The following is an 18724-nucleotide window of genomic DNA, read 5'->3' on the forward strand; positions in this document are numbered from 1 at the left end:
TAAAGAAAACATGTGTGTGGAAAACATGTCTGATATTCCTATAGCAAGATACTGATATTAGTGAAATGCAGTTTAATTGGTGCTTTCCAGGCTAAAAAATATCCTGACATCACATTTCAACTTTGGGAAAAATTCTAGTCATGCTTCCCATGTAGGCCATAGGAAACATGGAAAGATTTGCTCTGGCAACACTTTCTAACCCTTTATTTCAAAACCAAGGACTTTGCATATCCTGATTGTAAACCCACTAGATTTATGTAGCAGCACCAGCCCAAATATTTCATGTATTGTAACAGTTAGATCTTCCATGCCTTTCAGTTGTAAGCTCTCAAACCCAACTCTATAAATAATAAATCTGAATAATCTTCCTGTGTGAAAGACCGTTTGGGTGCTTGTGAATCCTAAGGTGCTATCAATACCTACTCAGGTTTCTGGCTCTTGTCCCGTAAATGTTAGTATATAGTTCAGAAAAAAGAAAAAAAAAAAATCCAAAAAGGCATGCTACATCTTACTAAACTAAAATACGCTAGACCCTCAGGACCCCACAGCGGAACACCCATAAATATTTGCACTGTTGACATGTAAATCTCTAGTATCACAACCGCGATAATACTAGATGTTCCTACGCTCGGGAAGGGCAGAAATCTGCTGGATTCCCCGGCGTTTGGAAAACCCTGCGCTCAGCACCTTGGCTAGACAGCAGCTGTTCCTACGTTGTAAGGAAAAAACAAGGCTCAGATGCCACGCTCGGCAGGTGCTCACACAGCCCGCCGTTCTAAGGTGCTCGAACACCGCCTCGGCGTCCCTACACCGAGACCGGGCGCCGCGTGCACGCGCCGCTAACGGCAGTTAAAACCAACTGCTCCCAGCGCGGGAAGCGCTGCGGGCAAGGCGCATGCGCGACCCTGCCGCTTGGGCGGGCAAATTCAAACCTGCCTCTCGCCCCTTCTCTTTGTCGGGGCAGCAGTTGCGCTGACGTCATTGCACCGCGTCCTCCTTCTCTGCGGTTTCCGGCGCTCGCCCGCGCGGTAAGTGCAGCTGAGAGGGGCAAAGTTTTCATTTGTGTGGTTCACAGCACCGTTTCTTTCTCCTTTCCCTCAGGAGCGGGTGCGCAGGGGCTTTCCGCACACTCTCCGCCAGGCGCGGACCTTCTTCTCTCCCCGCCGCCCCCACGGGGAGGGCGAGAGGCTCTCACCGCGACGCCGGCGATGTCTTCGGGGCGCGGCGAGGCGGCGGCACCGCGGCTGGCAGAGCTGCAGGAAGAGCTGCGGAGTCTGGCGGAGGAGCTGAGCCGCTGCCAGGTACCCGAGAGCGGGGCCGTCCCCTCCGGGCGGGGCGGTGAAGGGCCCGGAGCGGCGCGGCTGGGGTCGGGCGGGCACGTCCCGCCCTCTGGGACGCCTCTCCTGCCCACGGCTCGGAAGCAGCGAGTCTCGTGTGGGCCCGCGGGTTCGCGTCCCGGTTCCGCCGGACCCAGAGGGCAAGGAAGGGAGCGGGACCCCGGGCGCCCGGCCCGTGTGGCCGCCGCGGCGGGGCACCCCGCGAGAGGATTCGTCTCAGCATCCACCGCGCCTTTGGCGGGCGCCCCGCGGCGCGGAGCGGGGTGCGGTGCCCACCTGTTGGGCGGCGGCGGTCCTCGAGTCCGGCGGGGCGGCCCCGCCGCCGCTGTGGAAGCGGGATCCCCGGGCGCGCCGGCGGGCGCCTCCGCGAGGGGGATCAAACTGGCCCCGGGCTCTTACTCTGACTTAAAAGCAAGCACTTGGCCTGAAAGCTTTTTCTTTCTTTCCGCCCACGTCTCCCCCTGCCCCAAAAAGCCGTTTATTTGGTTGATGTGTAATGGCAGGAGTACTGACGTGCTGCCTTGTGCAACTCTTGGAACAGTGAGCAAACGGAGGGGTTTTATAGAAATGTAGGTCTTGAAGGAACCTTTAGAGGTCATGTAATCTCCCTGCCAACTCTGCAGCAGGATTAAGTATACCCAAGCCATTCCTGGGAGGGAGGGCTCTATGAATAATTACGGTTGTACTTCCAGAAGTCCCCGCAGACTATTTACCTTCATAGGTTTGCTTCCCTCATTTTTCCAATTGGTTGTTCATTGGTTATGTTTAGGTATGTTTCACGAAAATAACAGTATGTTGGTAATACGAGGTCTTGTCATAGAAATCTACGCTAATTCTCTGCCAAACAAGTAGATTACACCTAAAAGATACATCAGAGAGGAAAGTGACATCTAATGCTGTGGTTGCTTTCTCATTTGCTTCCGGGTAGCAAAACCAGTATTTTCTTGCGGGACATCGTCTCGTTAAATCCACAAAGGCCTGGGCTGAGGTAGTCATATCTGTGAACAGAAAAAGCATCTGCATTAGAGTCAGTAGCTGTTTGTTGCTTCCAGCAGCATTGGTACACCTGCCAACTGGCATTGGATTTCTGCTGTGGGTAGAATCTATAGACTTCTTGCAAAAACTTGTTGCACAGAAGAACTATGAGGAGAGGGAGCTGTCAATAAAAATCCTGTTTAGAAATACTGAACAATGAATGATTTGGAGATATCTTAAATGTCTTGTGGGAGAATTTTAGAAAACTCTTTATAATGATAATTTGGTTAGTATCCTCAGAATACAGATGTGCAGTATCAGACAAAATTTGGTGGAGACAGAAGGCTCTGTGCTCTGCTCATTTGTTAGTTGGACATAAATTATATATTACTGAAACCTAGTAGCATAAAATATTTTTGAAGATCGTTATAAATAATAAACTTTGAAGTACAGTACAAATCTGAATTTTTAATCACTTTGATAATGTAACTTGATGTACACAAATTGTAGTTAAGTATCTGATTTCCCCGTTAGATTCATTCAATTACATGTGCATTTCTACTTGTTGCTTGATGAATCTATTCCAATCATTTTGAATTCAGCAATCAGAAAATATTTTTAATGTATTTAAGTCTTATGCATAGTACCTTGGCATTCGTGTGTCTTTGTAGTGTATCAGATCACATAGTTTTCTGGGAGGGAAGCAAGCAAAAAAGAATATGAAAGTATTTGAAAACAGAACCCAGTCAGTATTCGTAATCTGTCCAGCTCTAGGTAGAATTCAATGCATACCATCCTTTTAACAGGGGATGCATATCTTCAGGATTTATTTCATGTTATTAATAAAATAAAAAGGAAAGCGAACCAGTAATCCATAAGCAGATATCCTTTTTAGAAAGCACTGCCATATAGACATCTACATGCTTTACCATTTTACTAATCCATCAATAAATGTAGAGATACATGTTTAAGCATGTGTATGTTACATAAAGAAGGGGGAAACCAGAATTTTAATAAGAGGTGATAACCTAGTCAATTATGCACCTTTTCCAATGTAAGTTTTATCTAAAATAATTAACCTTTTTGGAACTTTTCTGAAGTTACTCTGAATTTGGATGGGAACTAAAATAGGCTTCACTAAGATTCTTCAGCTAGTTTAAAAGTAACTGATAAAATTATTCAGGGATGGTTAATCCATTTTAAGTTCATATTTCATATGAAAACTTTGTGCAAAGGCAAGCCATTTGAAAACATAAATATATATGGGCAATGTTAATATTGTGCTTTTCTCATTTCTTCACAGTTGCAATACAGAGTCTTTACTGGCCAATTAAATTCCTCTAGTGGAATTTTATTTCCTCTGCTGTGATTTCCTTAGTTTCATTTGGATGTAAGATCTTCTTTGGTTCTTGTCTTAAGTCATTTGTAGGTCTTCTTAATCAAAACTGTTAAATTGTTTAAGTTGGAAGACACCTCTTGAAAGCATGTATTCTACCCCATCCTAGAACAGGTTGCCCAGGACGGTGTCCAGTCAGTTTTTGAGTATTTCTATGGCTGGAGTCTGCAACCCTCAGGGCAACCTGTGCCAGTGTGTAAAGATCGTCACAGGAAAAGTGTTTCAGCTTCTATTAAGATTTTCCTTGTCTTATGTTCTATTCTGTTGGGCAGAGTTATCTGTTTTGGAGACTTAGCAGGCGTTTTGTATAGAAATGTTATGTAAATGTCTTTAAAAAAGGTAGTAGTGAGGGTGTTAGCTTTTAATCCAGCAACTGGATAAAATTGCCTAAGTTTGGGTTTTTAAATCTTCTGTTATATTCAGACACATAAACTGCACTTCCAAACCAGACTTCTAATTGAAATTTAGTTTAATAGTTTAACAGTGTACCAGAACAAAAGGATTAGCCTTAAGTATTTGTTTAGGCGTTAGCCTTTTGGATTTTTTTTTTTCCCCTGAGAAAAAAACCCCATTTGTCAAATGATTGAGACTGAAATTTTTAATTGGTTCTAGGGAAAACACTAAATGAGGTTATAGAAATAGAGATGTATATATCCAGCAGTTATCTAGCACCTGAGTAAAATATGCCAAGTTTCTTTTCTACTTCTCCACACCTCCTTGGACTATTATATTCCCTGTCATATAAACTGCATTTTGGAATCAGAGTCTCTCCACAGGGAACTGGAGTCCATTGATGATATGGAGTCTGTTGGTTAAATATATGGAAGCCTTCTCTGGCTAATGAAGCTCCTGAGTCTTAGTGGAAGTTCTGTGCATGCTACCTTTGCTCTAACTACAGGTATTGCAGGCATCTACTTTTGCCTGTTGCCTCTTCTGCAACAGGATCCTGGAGTAGCTGACCCTTTTTCTCGTCTAGGATGGTGGCCTTTATGTTCAAACCTAGGTTCTTTTTCTTCTTTACATTTCTTGTGTCTTTTCAGGTATCACTTCCCACCAAGTAAAAGTGCCTACAGAGCCAGATAGTAACAAAAGATGGGGAAAAGGCTGAGATGTTCAACGCCTACTTTGCCTCAGTCTTTAGCAGTGGAACTGGCTGTTCCCTGGACACCCAGCCTCATGAGCTGGGAGATGGGGAGGGGAAGCAGATTGAGGTCAGTACAGTTGAAGAGAAGGTGGTCAGAGACCTGCTACACCACTTGGATGCACACAAGTCTGTGGGACCGGATGGGTTACACCCAAGGGTGCTGAGGGAGTTGGCAGATGTGCTCGCCAAGCCGCTTTCCATGATCTACCTGAAGTCATGGCTAACTGGGGAGGTCCCACTGGTCTGGAGGGTGGCAAATATAACACCCATCTACAAGAAAGGCAGAAAGGAGGATCAGGAAAGTATAGACCTGTCAGTCTGACTTCGGTGCCAGGGAAGGTCATGGAGCAGATCATGTCAAGTGCCATTAAAAGTCATATAACGGACAACCAGGGAATCAGGCCTAGTCAGCATGGGTTTATGAAAGGCAGGTCCTGCTTGACAAACCTGATCTCCTTCTCTGACAGGGCGACCTGCTTATTGGATGAGGGAAAGGCTGTGGATGTTGTCTACCTTGACTTTAGTAAGGCCTCTGACACTGTTTCCCACAGCATTCTCCTGGCAAAACTGGCTGCTCGTGGCTTGGATGGGCAGACGTTTCACTGGCTGGATGGCCAGGCCCAAAGAGTTGTGGTGAATGGAGTTAAATCCAGTTGGCGGCCAGTCACGAGTGGTGTCCCCCAGGGCTTGGTTTTGGGGCCACTCCTGTTTAACATCTTTATTGATGATCTAGATGAGGGGATCGAGTGCACCCTCAGTAAGTTTGCAGATGACACCAAGTTGGGTGGGAGTGTTGATCTACTCGAGGGTAGGGAGGCTCTGCAGAGAGACCTGGACAGGCTGGAGCGATGGGCTAAGGCCAACTGGAGGAGTTTCAATAAGGCCAAATGCCGGGTGCTGCACTTGGGCCACAACAACCCCCAGCAGCGCTACAGGCTTGGGGAGGAGTGGCTGGAGAGCTGCCAGTCAGAGAGGGACCTGGGGGTGTTGATTGACAGCTGGCTGAACATGAACCAGCAGTGTGCCCAGGTAGCCAAGAAGGCCAATGGCATCTTGGCTTGCATCAGCAATAGCGTGGCCAGCAGGGACAGGGAAGGGATCTTGCCCCTGTACTTGGCACTGGTGAGGCCGCACCTCGATTCCTGTGTTCAGTTTTGGGCCTCTCACTACAAAAAGGACATTGAATTACTCGAGCGTGTCCAGAGAAGGGCAACGAAGCTGGTGCAGGGTCTGGAGCCCAGGTCTTATGAGGAGCGGCTGAGGGAACTGGGGTTGTTTAGTCTGGAGAAGAGGAGGCTGAGGGGAGACCTCATCGCCCTCTACAACTACCTGAAAGGAGGTTGCAGAGAGCTGGGGATGAGTCTCTTTAACGAAGTAACAAGCAATAGGACAAGAGGGAATGGCCTCAAGTTGCACCAGGGAAGGTTTAGACTGGATGTTAGGAAGTATTCCTTGCAGAACGGGTTGTTAGGCTTTGGAATGGGCTGCCCAGGGCAGTGGTGGAGTCCCCATCCCTGGAGGTGTTTAAGAGTTGTATTGACATAGCGCTGAGGGATATGGTGTAGTTGGAAGCTGTTAGTGTTGGGTTAACTGTTGGACTGGATGATCTTCAAGGTCTTTTCCAACCTAGACAATTCTGTGATTCTGTGATCTGGTATTTTGAAGGTTTTCTTTTTTTTTTTTTTTTCCCTCCATTCTTTTCTAAGGCTAAGATTTTGCTGGTAAGTCTTGATCTCAGCAGCTTAGGTTTGTGTTATTTGATATTTTCTTTAATACTTCTAAAAAGGCTGTGGGAGCTTGGATCATAATAAGTGAGATCTTGGGGGGAGGGCCTGTTAAAAGCACAACAATTTTGTTGCAGTCACTCTGAATACTGATCTTGTCTTGTAATTCCGTGATGGAATTTGGAAAAATGAGAAAGCCAAATTAACAGTCCAAAGTTCACAAATTGTCTGCTGAGGAGACTTACATAAATCTGTAAAAGTGATAAATCTAAAGCATGTTTTCCTCTATTATGCTGTGTTGGAAAAATTATTGTTGTGTCTGCAGTAGAGCATTTTATTATTATTTTGATAATCACTTAATAAATGACTTCTAAGTGCTCTTCTAATTTTACTTGAAAATTACTTGCATAATTGAGTAAATGAAAACAAGTGCAAAGGAAATGGATTATTTTTAAAAATTTTGTTGTTTCCTTTAGGACCTTGTTCTATTTCTGTGACTGGCTCAACATTGTCGGGGGGCAGTGGAAAGGCAAAGGTTGAACAGTTATGACACATCTGGTCTCTGTTACTTGCTTTAACTGCTGCCCTCTATTTTAGGTTTTTATGCTGCTGCCTATCACCTTACAGAATCACAGAATCACAAAAACCTTAGTATCTCAAGACCCTTCAATGGAAAATCTTCAACACTTAAGTTGTTAATACTCCCTGGAGTTTTTGGCTGTGCTTGGTGTTTAAAAGATCTGATGCTTTTTTTACCCCTTGTTTCTCCCATGTTTCTGTATTTTTTGGGGGGCAGATGGAGGTGCTGGTTTTGCAAGCGTAGTTGCTTCTTGTTAAGAAAATCAGTGTGATTTGTTTGTTTCTGTTTTTTTGTGAGGGGAATGATTTGCTATATCTCTGGAAGCTCATTCTGTGAGGGAAGTTTCTGGACCAAGAGTATTTTTATTTAGCTTTTATGTGCTTTCTCTTTAAACTTGTGTATTTCCTTAAACCAACTGGTGACTCTATTTTAAGAATTGATTTATAGCATATTCCGTTGTTGGTTTGTTGCAGTACTTTTATTTTTTTTTTTTTTTAAGAAGATACTTAATTTGTGCGAAATAACATGTATTTCTAAAGCAGAAGATATATTCTGTGTCCTAGATCTTGCTCTCAAATGCTGAACTACAGAGACTTTCATGCCCCCTATTCTGTAACAAAAAAGATAGGAAAGGTTCTTTAATGTATCCTGTGGTGAGAAACTTCATCAGATCCTTGTTTTGAACAAGATAGTGTTATTTGAGACTGGGTTTTCCACATACAGTTGGGTGTCATATGTTGCTGGAATAACAGAGAGTTGGAAGAAGCGAGGACATATTATGTTTTTACTTATGATATTCACAAAAGGATTTTGGTTTGATTAGCTTCATTTCATATTTTCCAGCCTAGGATCTCTTTATTGGCTGAAAGTGCTGGTCTGGGTTCAAACAAGTGTTTTAACAGTTTGCCCATTATTAGTTTTAAGAAAACCCAACAGTCTTCATTGCAGCTTTGATTTCAAAGGTAACATGGCATCTCTCACTTCTAAAATAAGGTGGTATTTTTCTAATTGAGGACTCATTTCTATTTTTGTGGTTCTGCAAAAAGTAGGAGTGCCTATCTTTTTTTTTCTGTAGTTACATATACTGTTTTTAGGAAGCTCTTGTTAGTGTTACCTTCTGTAGCTCCTGTGCTTTTCCTCTCAATGATGGTTATAATGCTTACTCTTTTGCTGTGTTAGGAATTACAGGTGTATATAGCTGTGACTAACTAACAGGTCTCTCAAAAGTACTCCATTGTATGCTACTACACAGTTTATACCCCTGACTCAGAATGTACAGTCTGTTGGCTGTCAGTGGTCTGCAGACCATAACATTTAGTCAAAGAAACCATACTGCTGCTTATGATTTTCAATTTACAAGTGCAGTTTATAGATTAAAAAATGGAAAATTCTCCATTAGTCAAAAAGTTAGGAAGCGATTGATAATCTAAGTGTTCTGCAGCAGATTTGCCAGTAAAATTTCCACAGTTTCTATCAAAAGGTGATAAATAGAAATGGAAAGAAAGAGATCTTCCTGTAGTTGCTGCTACTTTTGCTTTTCTTCATTGCCAGGGATTGGAGAGAAGTCTGTAAGAATGGACTGTGTATCCGTAAGCATTTTTGGGGAGAAGAGGAATAAGGAAGGTGGGCTGTTACTTTGTGGAAAGTGGAGTGACAGGGGCTTCAGCTGCTGCTGACTTTGTTTCATGTGTTATGTTTCCTGCTTACTGTGAAAAGCTGTGCATAGACCTGTTTTGGTCTTCATGTCTTATTTTATACTCTGTTTGCAGAAAAAGAACAGTGCATTGTGGACAGCTGAACTGTCTTGTTTTGATCACTTTGTGGGTCAGGAAGGGATGTAAAATACTCTATTTGGTATCACTAGCATTGATAACAGGATTGCTATAACAAACTCTTCTTAAGGAAAATATTTCATTAGCTGTAAAAACAGATGCATTCTTTCATTCTAGGCCAGTTTAATACCCAGGACACTCATTGAGAAGCTAAGGTAGCCATGATAACATTGATTTATAAGTAGTTTTAAATCCATGCCTTTATTTACAAGTAAATATGAAAAATATATTAAATAACAAACCAGAACATTGCATTGCTTCATGATACATGAATAGCTATTCAAGATGCATGTTGATTGTACATATTAGAAATATTTTTAAATCAACAGCTGAGAATTGAAACATATTTAAAAAGCCATAGCTCTTCCTTAGTGATGTGTTTTTATGTTGACTTGGTTCTTATTCTTCTGACTCTGTGACTGAAATTTAAATGTTTGTGAACTAGCAGTATGAGAATTTGTGTGTTCGTATTTCTTTTGGATGAATTGTTGATATCCATACTGTTCTTTCAAAATGGGGCAAAGTGTTTAATGCTTCCATTCATTAAATACTACTTTCTTGTATTAGTGATTAAGCCAAGACCACATATTTAGTGGTGCCAAGGGATGCCAGCTGTTTAGTGCTTTGGGTGTTTTTTTTTGTTATTTTATACTCTTATATTTTGCCATAAGGAGTCTAAATCACATGAGTCTGATTAGTACAGGTGTTGTTAACAAAGGCTTTACTCTTTATGTATTATAGACAGAAGTAATGTGGTTGAATACCTGAGTTTGTTTATTTTCTTTTGCTTTTTTTACATTTGACAAATTTTAGCGAATCAGAATGAATTCTTTCATACCTGGTCTTTCCTTCTGAAAGAAACTTGTTTGGAATATTTGAGTAAAACTGAAGATACAAAGTGAGAGTGAGATTTAAAGCAAATATATTTTTAAAATTTTTTTAATTAAGTAGTTACCTATTCACAGTATGTCTGTGTGTGAATATTTCAAATTGCACCTAGCATGTGAGTGGGAATCTAAAATTTAGTGTAGAGATTATAGAGTCATGGAATGGTTTGGGTTGGAAGGGACCTTCAAAGTTAAACCCCCATGTCATGCCCAGGGGTGTCTTTCAGTAGATTACGTTGCTCAAAGCCCTGTCCAAGCTGACTTTGAATGCTTCCAGTGATGGGGCATCTGCATGCCTGTTCCAGTACCTCATCACCCTTGTCGTAAAAAATATCTTCCTTATGTCCAATCTAAATCTACCCTCTTTCAGTTTAAAACTGTTGCCCTTTCTTCCTGTCACTACAGGCCTTGGTAAGAAGTGTCTATGTTTTTATTATAAGCCCCCTTTAGGTATTGCAAGGCTGTAATCAGGTCCCTCAGGAGCCTTTTCTTCTCCAGGCTGAAAAACCCCAGCTCTCTCAGCCTTTCTTCACGGGAGAGGTGTTCCAGCCCTGTGATCAGTTTCGTGACCCTGCTGTGAACCTGTGCTGACAGGGCCATGTCTTTCTGGTGCTGGGATCCCAAGAGCTGGATGGAGTACTCCAGGTATGGTCTCATGAGAGCAGAGTAGAGAGGGAAAATCATCTCCCTTGACCTGCTGGCCATGTTTTCTTTGATGAAGCCCAGGATACAGTTGGCTCGCTGGGCTGCAAGTGCACGTTGTTGGCTCACATCCAGTTTGTCGTCCTTCAGTATACCCAAGTCCTCCTCCATAGGGCTCTTCTCAATCAATTAATTCTGTATTGATGAGTCTGTATGGACATTGGGGATTGCCCTGACCCAGGTGCAGGACCTTGCACGTGGCCTTGTTGAACTTCATGAGGTTTGTGTGCACCCTATCTTCAAGCGTGTCCATGTCTCTGGTTGGCATCCCTTCTCACTGGTGTAGAAACTGTACCACTCATCTTGGTGTCATCTGCAAACTTGCTGAGGGTGCATCCCTCAATCCCACCATGTCATTTTTGCAGGTGTTAAACAGTATCGGTTCTGGTATGGACCCTGGAGGAACACCACTTGTTACTAGTTTCTATTTGGGCATTGAACCATAATTATAACTCCCCGGACAGGGCCATCCAGCCAATTCCTTATCCATCTAACAGTCCGTCCATCAAACCCGTATCTCTCCAATCAAGTGCCAAGAATATTGTGGGGGACTGTATCACAAGCTTTACAGAAGTCTAGGTAGGTCATGTCTGTAGCTCTTCACTTGTCCACTGATGCAGTCACTCCTTTGTATAAGGCCATTAGATTAATCAGGCACAATTTGCCCTTGGTGAAGCCATGTTGTCTGTCTCTAATCACCTCCTTGATCACTGCCTTGACATAGCTTCCAGGAGGATCCATTCCATGATTTTACTGGGCACCACAGTGATGCTGACTGGTCCGTAGCTCCCAGAGTACTCCTTTTAACCCTTTTTAAAAAAGGGTGTGATATTCTCTTTCCTCCTGTCACTGGGGACTTCATCTGACTGCCGTGAGATAGGCATGAGTGAAAAGGTACCTTTTATGGGAACGACAACATATTGCTGTTTCTCAGTAAAGGAAGTTGCGTTTTATGTGCAGGCTCTTGCTTGCTAGTTTTTCCAACTGCACTAAGGATGCCTCTAGAACATGCAAAGATGTCTTTGTTTACCGTGTAGTTACAGATTCAACCTGGAGGAGAATGGCTGTAGCAGTTCTGATTTTTGCATCAAACTGTATTTTGATGCAGGAGGAGGTATGTTGTTCTTAGAGAATGACTGCAGATTATCTTGTTCTTTAAGTGTGTACTGTTTCAACTATTTCAGGTACTGTTTAGCTCATGACTTAGAAAATACACAAGGATTCTCCTATTTCTCTGCAATTTCACAGAATTTGGAAAGTACTACAAAGTCATTTCAGGCAGAGTTGACACGATGGACCCACATTCTACTTGACTAGTCATGGTAATTCAGAGTGAATATGCCCAAATGTATGTGTATGGTTATATTGTCTGTAAAGTAAAACTACTTGTGCATTCCTGTATTCTCAAATGCATTGTGATATTATTCCAGAGCATTATATTTAAACAAAAGCTAACTCTGAGGCCTGTGCTGAAACTGTTAGATTATCCTGTGCTCTCAAATAAGTGATTGAAGTCTTAAAATAACTCTCAGAAGTGTAGCACTTCCAGAAGGCAGTTATGTGACTTAGAAAATTCATGTCCTGTTCCATTCTGTGCATCTTCCATCCATATTACTTTAATGACTACGGTTAGTTTTAATTGAAGTAGTTTAGATATTTATGGCTTGAAATGAAAGCTCACAGATGAGTGTTCCTATCCTTGATCTATAAAGGGCTTAAAGCAAACCTTTGCCTCTGGAACTGAACTCTTTGCTTTCTGATATCCTCTTCTCTTTGAAAGCAATTCTTACATCAACCAAGTGTTTTCAATGTTGAGTACTCAGAAAAAAGCAATCATTGGTGTAACGGCTGTACCAGTGAATGAAGGCATGCAGAGCATCCTGATTGTGCATTCACCTTTGGTGAATGAAAAGCAAAGGAAGGAGTTTACTTCTAGCAATTTAGTAAAGGTGGCATTGTGTGTCACAGGTCTATGTACATCTGATAACTTCTTTCTACCGTTTAACATGTTTATTCCTGTCCTGGCTTCCTGTGGTGGTACTGATCTGACTTCTGTGATGTTAATTCATTGATTTATGTCATGATGGGCCAGAAAATATCTTGCATTTCTTGTCCATTGATGCCACAATGTGTCAGTTATTTATGTCAATTAAGAATGTGTAATAAAATTATTCATATAAGTGCATTGCTGGCTTTTTATCTCACTGACGGACTAATCTGACAGTCCGTTTATGAAATCATGTATAATGACAGCATCTTTTGGTACAAGTCACACAGTATTTTTGCTTAGACCACTATTACTGTATCAGCATTGTAACACAATAATGTTATATTATTTTTATGGTGCCTGTTTGCTTTCAACAGAGTTCTGAGTAAGGATGGGGAGGGGGGGTATGTGTATTTATCTGCACACAGGTTTTTTTTATATTCTACATATATGTGTAAGTAAAGCAGTACACTGTCTTTTTCCATTTTGTTTCAAAGATATCTTTGTTGCCAAAACTACCAACAGAGACAAGATAATAGGAAATTCTTTAAATATAAAATTATGGCTGGAAAATACATGGAACTTTTTCTAGTATCATAAAATTACATGTTGGTTGCAAATCACTACTGCAACGTGAAGTAATTGGGAAGGAAAGAGGGAAGGTAACACTTGTTTGCTTTTTTTGAAGCTGTCTGGTCGGGTCACCTGCAGCCTTCTTACAAATCTCTACCTAGAAATTAGATGTAATAGTGCATACTGTATATGAGTGACTTTTGTGAATTTGAAAATAACCTCATGTTATCTTTAGAGCCTGGTGTGTATTAGGCACTAAGTTTTCTTGTGAGTTACTGATCAGTCTTACTAGCAAGTGACTTTTTCGGTTGATGAAAAGCATAGCACCTCAAAGATAGGTTCTGTAAAGTGCAGGAGTATTCTGTACTGTGACCACTCAGCAGGACTGGGTGGGTTGTAGAGAGAATACCTCTTATTTAGGAGTATAATACGTGACTGGAAATCACAAAGAAACTGGCACAGCAGGATCAAGAGAGTCTGCACTGGCAGCATACAACTGTGTAAGTTTAAAAATCTTGTGAGACATCAAGAAGCAAGTCTGTCATTTGTATGTAAAGCATATATGTCAGCTTGATTAAAGGCTTGATCTCTTTAGTCAGAAGTATGCTGGATGTTACGGGAGTCCAAAACAATCCATATTGAACAATTTTCCTGAAGATGTTTCAATGCTTATACCAGTCATGTTATTTCATGCTTTTTTTTTTCTCCATTACATATAGTATTTTGCATTTCCATACCAATTCTTCCAGCCTGAGAGTCACGTGTATTTCACTTTGTATTGAAATATTCACTTCATAATACAGAAAATTGTCAGTATCTGATTATTACAGATTTCTTACCAAAAATTAACAGTAAACCAACAGCTCCCTCTGTCCTCCCGACTGTTTCGTTTTCTCTTTTGGGGGTATCTACTGATTAAAAAAATGAAAATGAGAGTTTGTGTCCTTTGCTTTTTTAGCAATTATTGGGGGCAGGGGGGGAGGGACAGTTGGGGAGGATATTGGTTGTTTGAGTTTTGTTATTTTTTTTTTTTTCCTGTTCTGGGGGTGTTTTCTTCCAGATTTCAGGACATGGTAGCTTCCTGATTAATAAATAATAATTTGTAATGCTATAAAAAAGGTATGATATGAACACTACTAATAGTTAACATGCTTTGAAATAAATACAGTGAAACATCAAAAAGTACTGATTTCAAACTGTAGGTAACTGAGATGCTTGATGTATGAATTTGCTCTAAAGAAGGAGGTTTCTCAGTGTATCCTTGTTCTTAACACGGTGCATGATAGACATGTAAACAATAATTAAACCTACCTATAATTTATTACCCAAACTGTCATGAATGTATAGTTCTTGCAAGCAAAAAAAAGAAAGATACTGCTTATGCTTTTGGCACTCCTCTCACTGCTAATTTAAAAGCTTTTCCTATAACAATTCAGTATCATTACTTTAAAGAAATGCCAGCTAATGTGTAAAGTGATGTAAAAATACTCAAAACGTTCTATGTTTAGGTCACTTTTAAGTTTCCATTTGACAAATAACTGTATGCAATATTGATAGAGTTTTACATACTTTTGATATCAAATGTCCAGAGCAGTATTTATGCTTGGATTTCTCTTCCAAAAGGAAATTAAATCGTTTGAATGTAAATAAGACTATTTGTCTTTCCCTGCTTATAAGCCAGAGGGATTCTTTGTTTTGTAACTCACACTAATGTTTAATAAATTCATGACTCCACTTGCAAGCAAATACTTTTTCTCTTGCTAGTCATGCCATATAGCCTTTGTCAGTGGCTCATCTTATGATTGTCCCTGCTTCTGAGCTTGCTGCTGTTAAAAATCAGTGGAAAACAAAAAAATCCAGTTTGCAAAGAACACATTTAAGGCCTCAGGTACTCTTCATTTCTGTGTGTCTTTCGGTGTGATGATGAACTACAATTACTTTCACTATAGGCTGAGGGAAAATCCCATTTTTCAGGGGATACGCAGTACACTGTGTTCTTTCATAATTCTTTAGTTCTGGTGTGCAAACGTGATTGCAGTATGAGCATCTTTATCTGACATTAGATATGTTGTGAATAGTCTTAGTTTTAATGAGTAATTTTCACTAATTTTCAAATGACATCTGTATTCTGCCTTGTGTATGTAAGTTCTCAGCTGTTCAAGGTACACTCTTGCTGACCTCCTGAGCTATTAACATACACCGAAGTAGGCTGAATGTTCCTTGGGTATGCTGAAGATTGATACATCCTAGGCCTTGACAGCTGCAGTGTTTTTCTGTGCCAACTTCAGACAGTCTAAGCAGCCCTTTTTTGGAAGAAATTGTTTGGCTCCCAAGACCATTCAGGGAACAGCCTTACCAAGGCCATGAATTGTGCCAACAGCTTAAAAAGACTGTTTAAACTTATTTTTATCTTAAGACTGTAATAATTTCTGGCTAATACACATTCTGTTATAGAAAATGTATAATTAGAGATTTAAATGAAACTGTGTTAGCTATTAAAATGTTTGGCATATTAAAGAGAAGTAAGTCACATTTTATGGTAACTTACCATTCATTGACTGATGTTTTACTAATGTTTTATTGTCATAATGAGAAATTTTGTACACTTCCATGTAAACTTCCTTTTTATGTAATAAAATTCACAGACTTTAACTGCAGATGATGTTTTATTTTTTTACTGGTAACATGCATTTACATCCTTATTCTCTTGGCAGAAGTCCACTTAGGCAGGATGCTGCTTTGTTTTGTGAACTTTTACAGAAATCAAATATGTAGTGAAATGCATTTGTTAATTTACATTAGAATATTGATATAATTACAGCATTGCTTTATAGTTCTGTGTGTGCTCATTCATAGGTTTTGGTAGTAACTTGAAATACCATTCCTGCCATCATCAAAAATAAACAGCATTCATTGAAATGACCTTGTTTTGCAGTTCTGGAAATTCCAGTGATTTTTCACTTGTTTCCAGATGGTTTGGGAAGGTTTTTGTTTGTTTGTGTTCTGTGTGTGGTGGTTTTTTTGGTTGGGTTGTTTTGGTTTTTTTTTTTTTTTTGGACACAACTTAGCCTGTTTGTTTAGCAGTTTCTTTGGAGTTTTAGTGCATGCTGTTCACATTTAATATTCCTTAGTGCAAGCAAGCTTTTTTTATTTTTAAGTTAGAATGGCTTTTTCATTCCTACTTCATCTACTGTTCTTTTAGCACAGACAAATGTTACAGAACTTAGTTATGTAAGGAGTGGCAATTTCACTGACACAAGTACAACTTGGAGTTGATTTTACTCTTCCTTGGACAATTTTGGAAGTAGTCTGTGAATAGTTATAGGCGTTTTGAGGTTAATCTGAACTGCTTATTCAATTAAAAGAGATCATTTATACCTGAGTATCTGTGTTCTCATGTGGTTGACAAGGTTCATTGAAACTTCGTATTTTATATATTCTCAAAAAGTCAATTTCTGGGAGGCTTGGCAAAGTTTAGGTAGAAACTAGATTGCCAGAGACTCAGTACATGCTGGATACTCAGCAAAAATCATGGTAGTGATGTGAACATTTCCCTCGTGTTGTACATATATATACTTTGTATGTATTTGTTCATTACGAAGAATTCAGTATATGTTATTTTAGTTTTCCCTTTTTGTCATTTTTTGTAATGGAGGGATGCTGGAAGTTGTGCTCTATTCTGTCTTCTTGTGATGCCTTGTGCTGTTCCCCAGCTGGGACCTGGAACATGTAGGGACCTGGAGGGTAGGACAACTGGCAGCCCACTACTGCTTGTAGCGAGTCTTGTGGTATTTGATAGTGCTTCTTGGAGTCATGCAGAAGCCCATGTGTCTCAGTTCTAATAAATAAATAAATAAGCAGAGAACCCAACATCTACTTCTGTGGTCTTGTATACAGGACAGTGAAGGGAAAAGCTGAGTGAGCATCATGGTAAGCAAATCCAAATCTTTAAACAGGCAAACAAAACTTTTGTGAGCTCAAAAATCATCATCAGAAACTTTGTTTGTCTGACTTAAGATTTTCGAGTGTTTGCAGGTGGAATACTGTTGGCACATTGTTATATTTGGACTTCTCTGTGCTGTAATGACTTCATGGCCCTTAGACTAATTTGTTGGTGATTTTAAGTAGTTTAGTGTAAAAATAAACAGTGACTTGTGTATTAAAGATATTAAAAATATTCAAGGACTATTACCAGTTCAGTTCTGCTCTCCATATTGCTGGTTAACTGAGATACTTGAGTTAAAATTATTTTAAAATTAGTTAGGCGTAGTTTATTAGATACAGTGGTTTAGTCCTCCAATATGGTTCAGAGATTTCCTTATACTTGAAGTGCTGTCATTCAGAGTGTAAGAACTACAGACTTACTGTCCTTCTAAATAATTGCAAAGAAATAACATTTTCATTTTCTACTATTTAGTAAGTTTTTGTTTGGCCTTGTGTTTTCTTATTTGCTGGGCTCCCAGCATAAATACAGGATATTATTAAATGTTAAAAATATTAAAAATCTGTGTTCTATATAGATCCTAATGCTTTTTGGAAGCCTGCAGCAGTTCTTCCAAATCTGAAAAACTTTTTTATTTTTCATTCTGTTCCTGTCTTCAGAAGAAGCAGTAGGTCATGCCTCATTCACAATGTACACACATTGTGATTTTTCAGGTGGCATGGTAAGGCATTTTCAGGAGATGGTGGCTTTTTTGAGGACACATGAAAAAAGTACACACTTTTTATAGTCTTTCAGACTAGATACATATAAATCCAGGATATTAAGTGGCATAAGTTGATAGCACACAGTGAGAGGTTGTACTTGTTTATTGGTTTTCTTTTTTAAAAAAAGGTGAATAGCCATCTTTTTTGGCCTTAACTGAGTAACCTAATTAATATGATGATTACTGTTTGTCTTTTAACTTAATTCCCAGCTGAAAGAGAACTTATTTTTAGCACTTCTACTGAATAAAGACTTGGATACTGATGTAAAGTCATTTGAGTTCTTATTTATGTGATGTATGGCTTCGTTTTGGTGTTACCTTTCTTCAAAAAGTGAATGTGGTCATGCACCATAGTGTAGCGTAATCCAGTTAGTTGCTATCTGCTTGCTTGCAGTGGATAGCTTTTGTTTTTGAAAAGAGTCCTTACACTGCTAACCCAGTTTAGTTAGAGAAAGATGATGTTCCTTTCACTGTTTTTTAAAGAACAGTTTGTGCCCTGTTTCTGTCTACACAAAGTTTTTTGTTAATTGTTTGGAAATAGCAGAAAGGAAGTCTCCCTGTCAGCGCTTTAAAAGTTGTGTACAACCTGCAAAGGCAGTTAGATGAAATTTATCTGGTTTTATGAAAGACAAGCTTTCTGCTGTAGTCCAGTTTGCATAAGCTGATAATAGTCTTGAATTATAAGATCTTTGTGGCCAGAACCTTTGTTTTATTTACTTTCTGATACAATCAAAAAGCCAGTCAGTTTTGTTAGTGGTGTGCATTCTTACAGTAGGTGGGTGAATTCTTCTGGGTTTACAGCAATACCTTGATAAATCATCAAATCTCCATAAAGTTTTCTTCCTTATTTCATTGAAGAAGTTGATGGCATTTGAAGATTA

The 18724-nt window shown here is 40.0% G+C and overlaps 1 protein-coding gene across 1 annotated transcript in view; it reads left to right on the plus strand.

The window, feature by feature from the left end:
• The first annotated feature begins 1040 nt into the window (after positions 1-1040).
• Positions 1041-18724, plus strand: part of CNTLN (centlein) — a 205359-nt gene continuing 187675 nt past the window's right edge. The window contains exon 1 of the mRNA XM_074812180.1: positions 1041-1301. Within this exon, the coding sequence (XP_074668281.1) occupies positions 1209-1301 (93 nt within the window). The 5' untranslated portion in view covers positions 1041-1208. The remainder of the gene's footprint in view (positions 1302-18724) is intronic.

This window comes from Strix aluco, chromosome Z (genome assembly GCF_031877795.1).
Source record: "Strix aluco isolate bStrAlu1 chromosome Z, bStrAlu1.hap1, whole genome shotgun sequence".
Classification (NCBI taxonomy): Eukaryota; Metazoa; Chordata; class Aves; order Strigiformes; family Strigidae; genus Strix; species Strix aluco.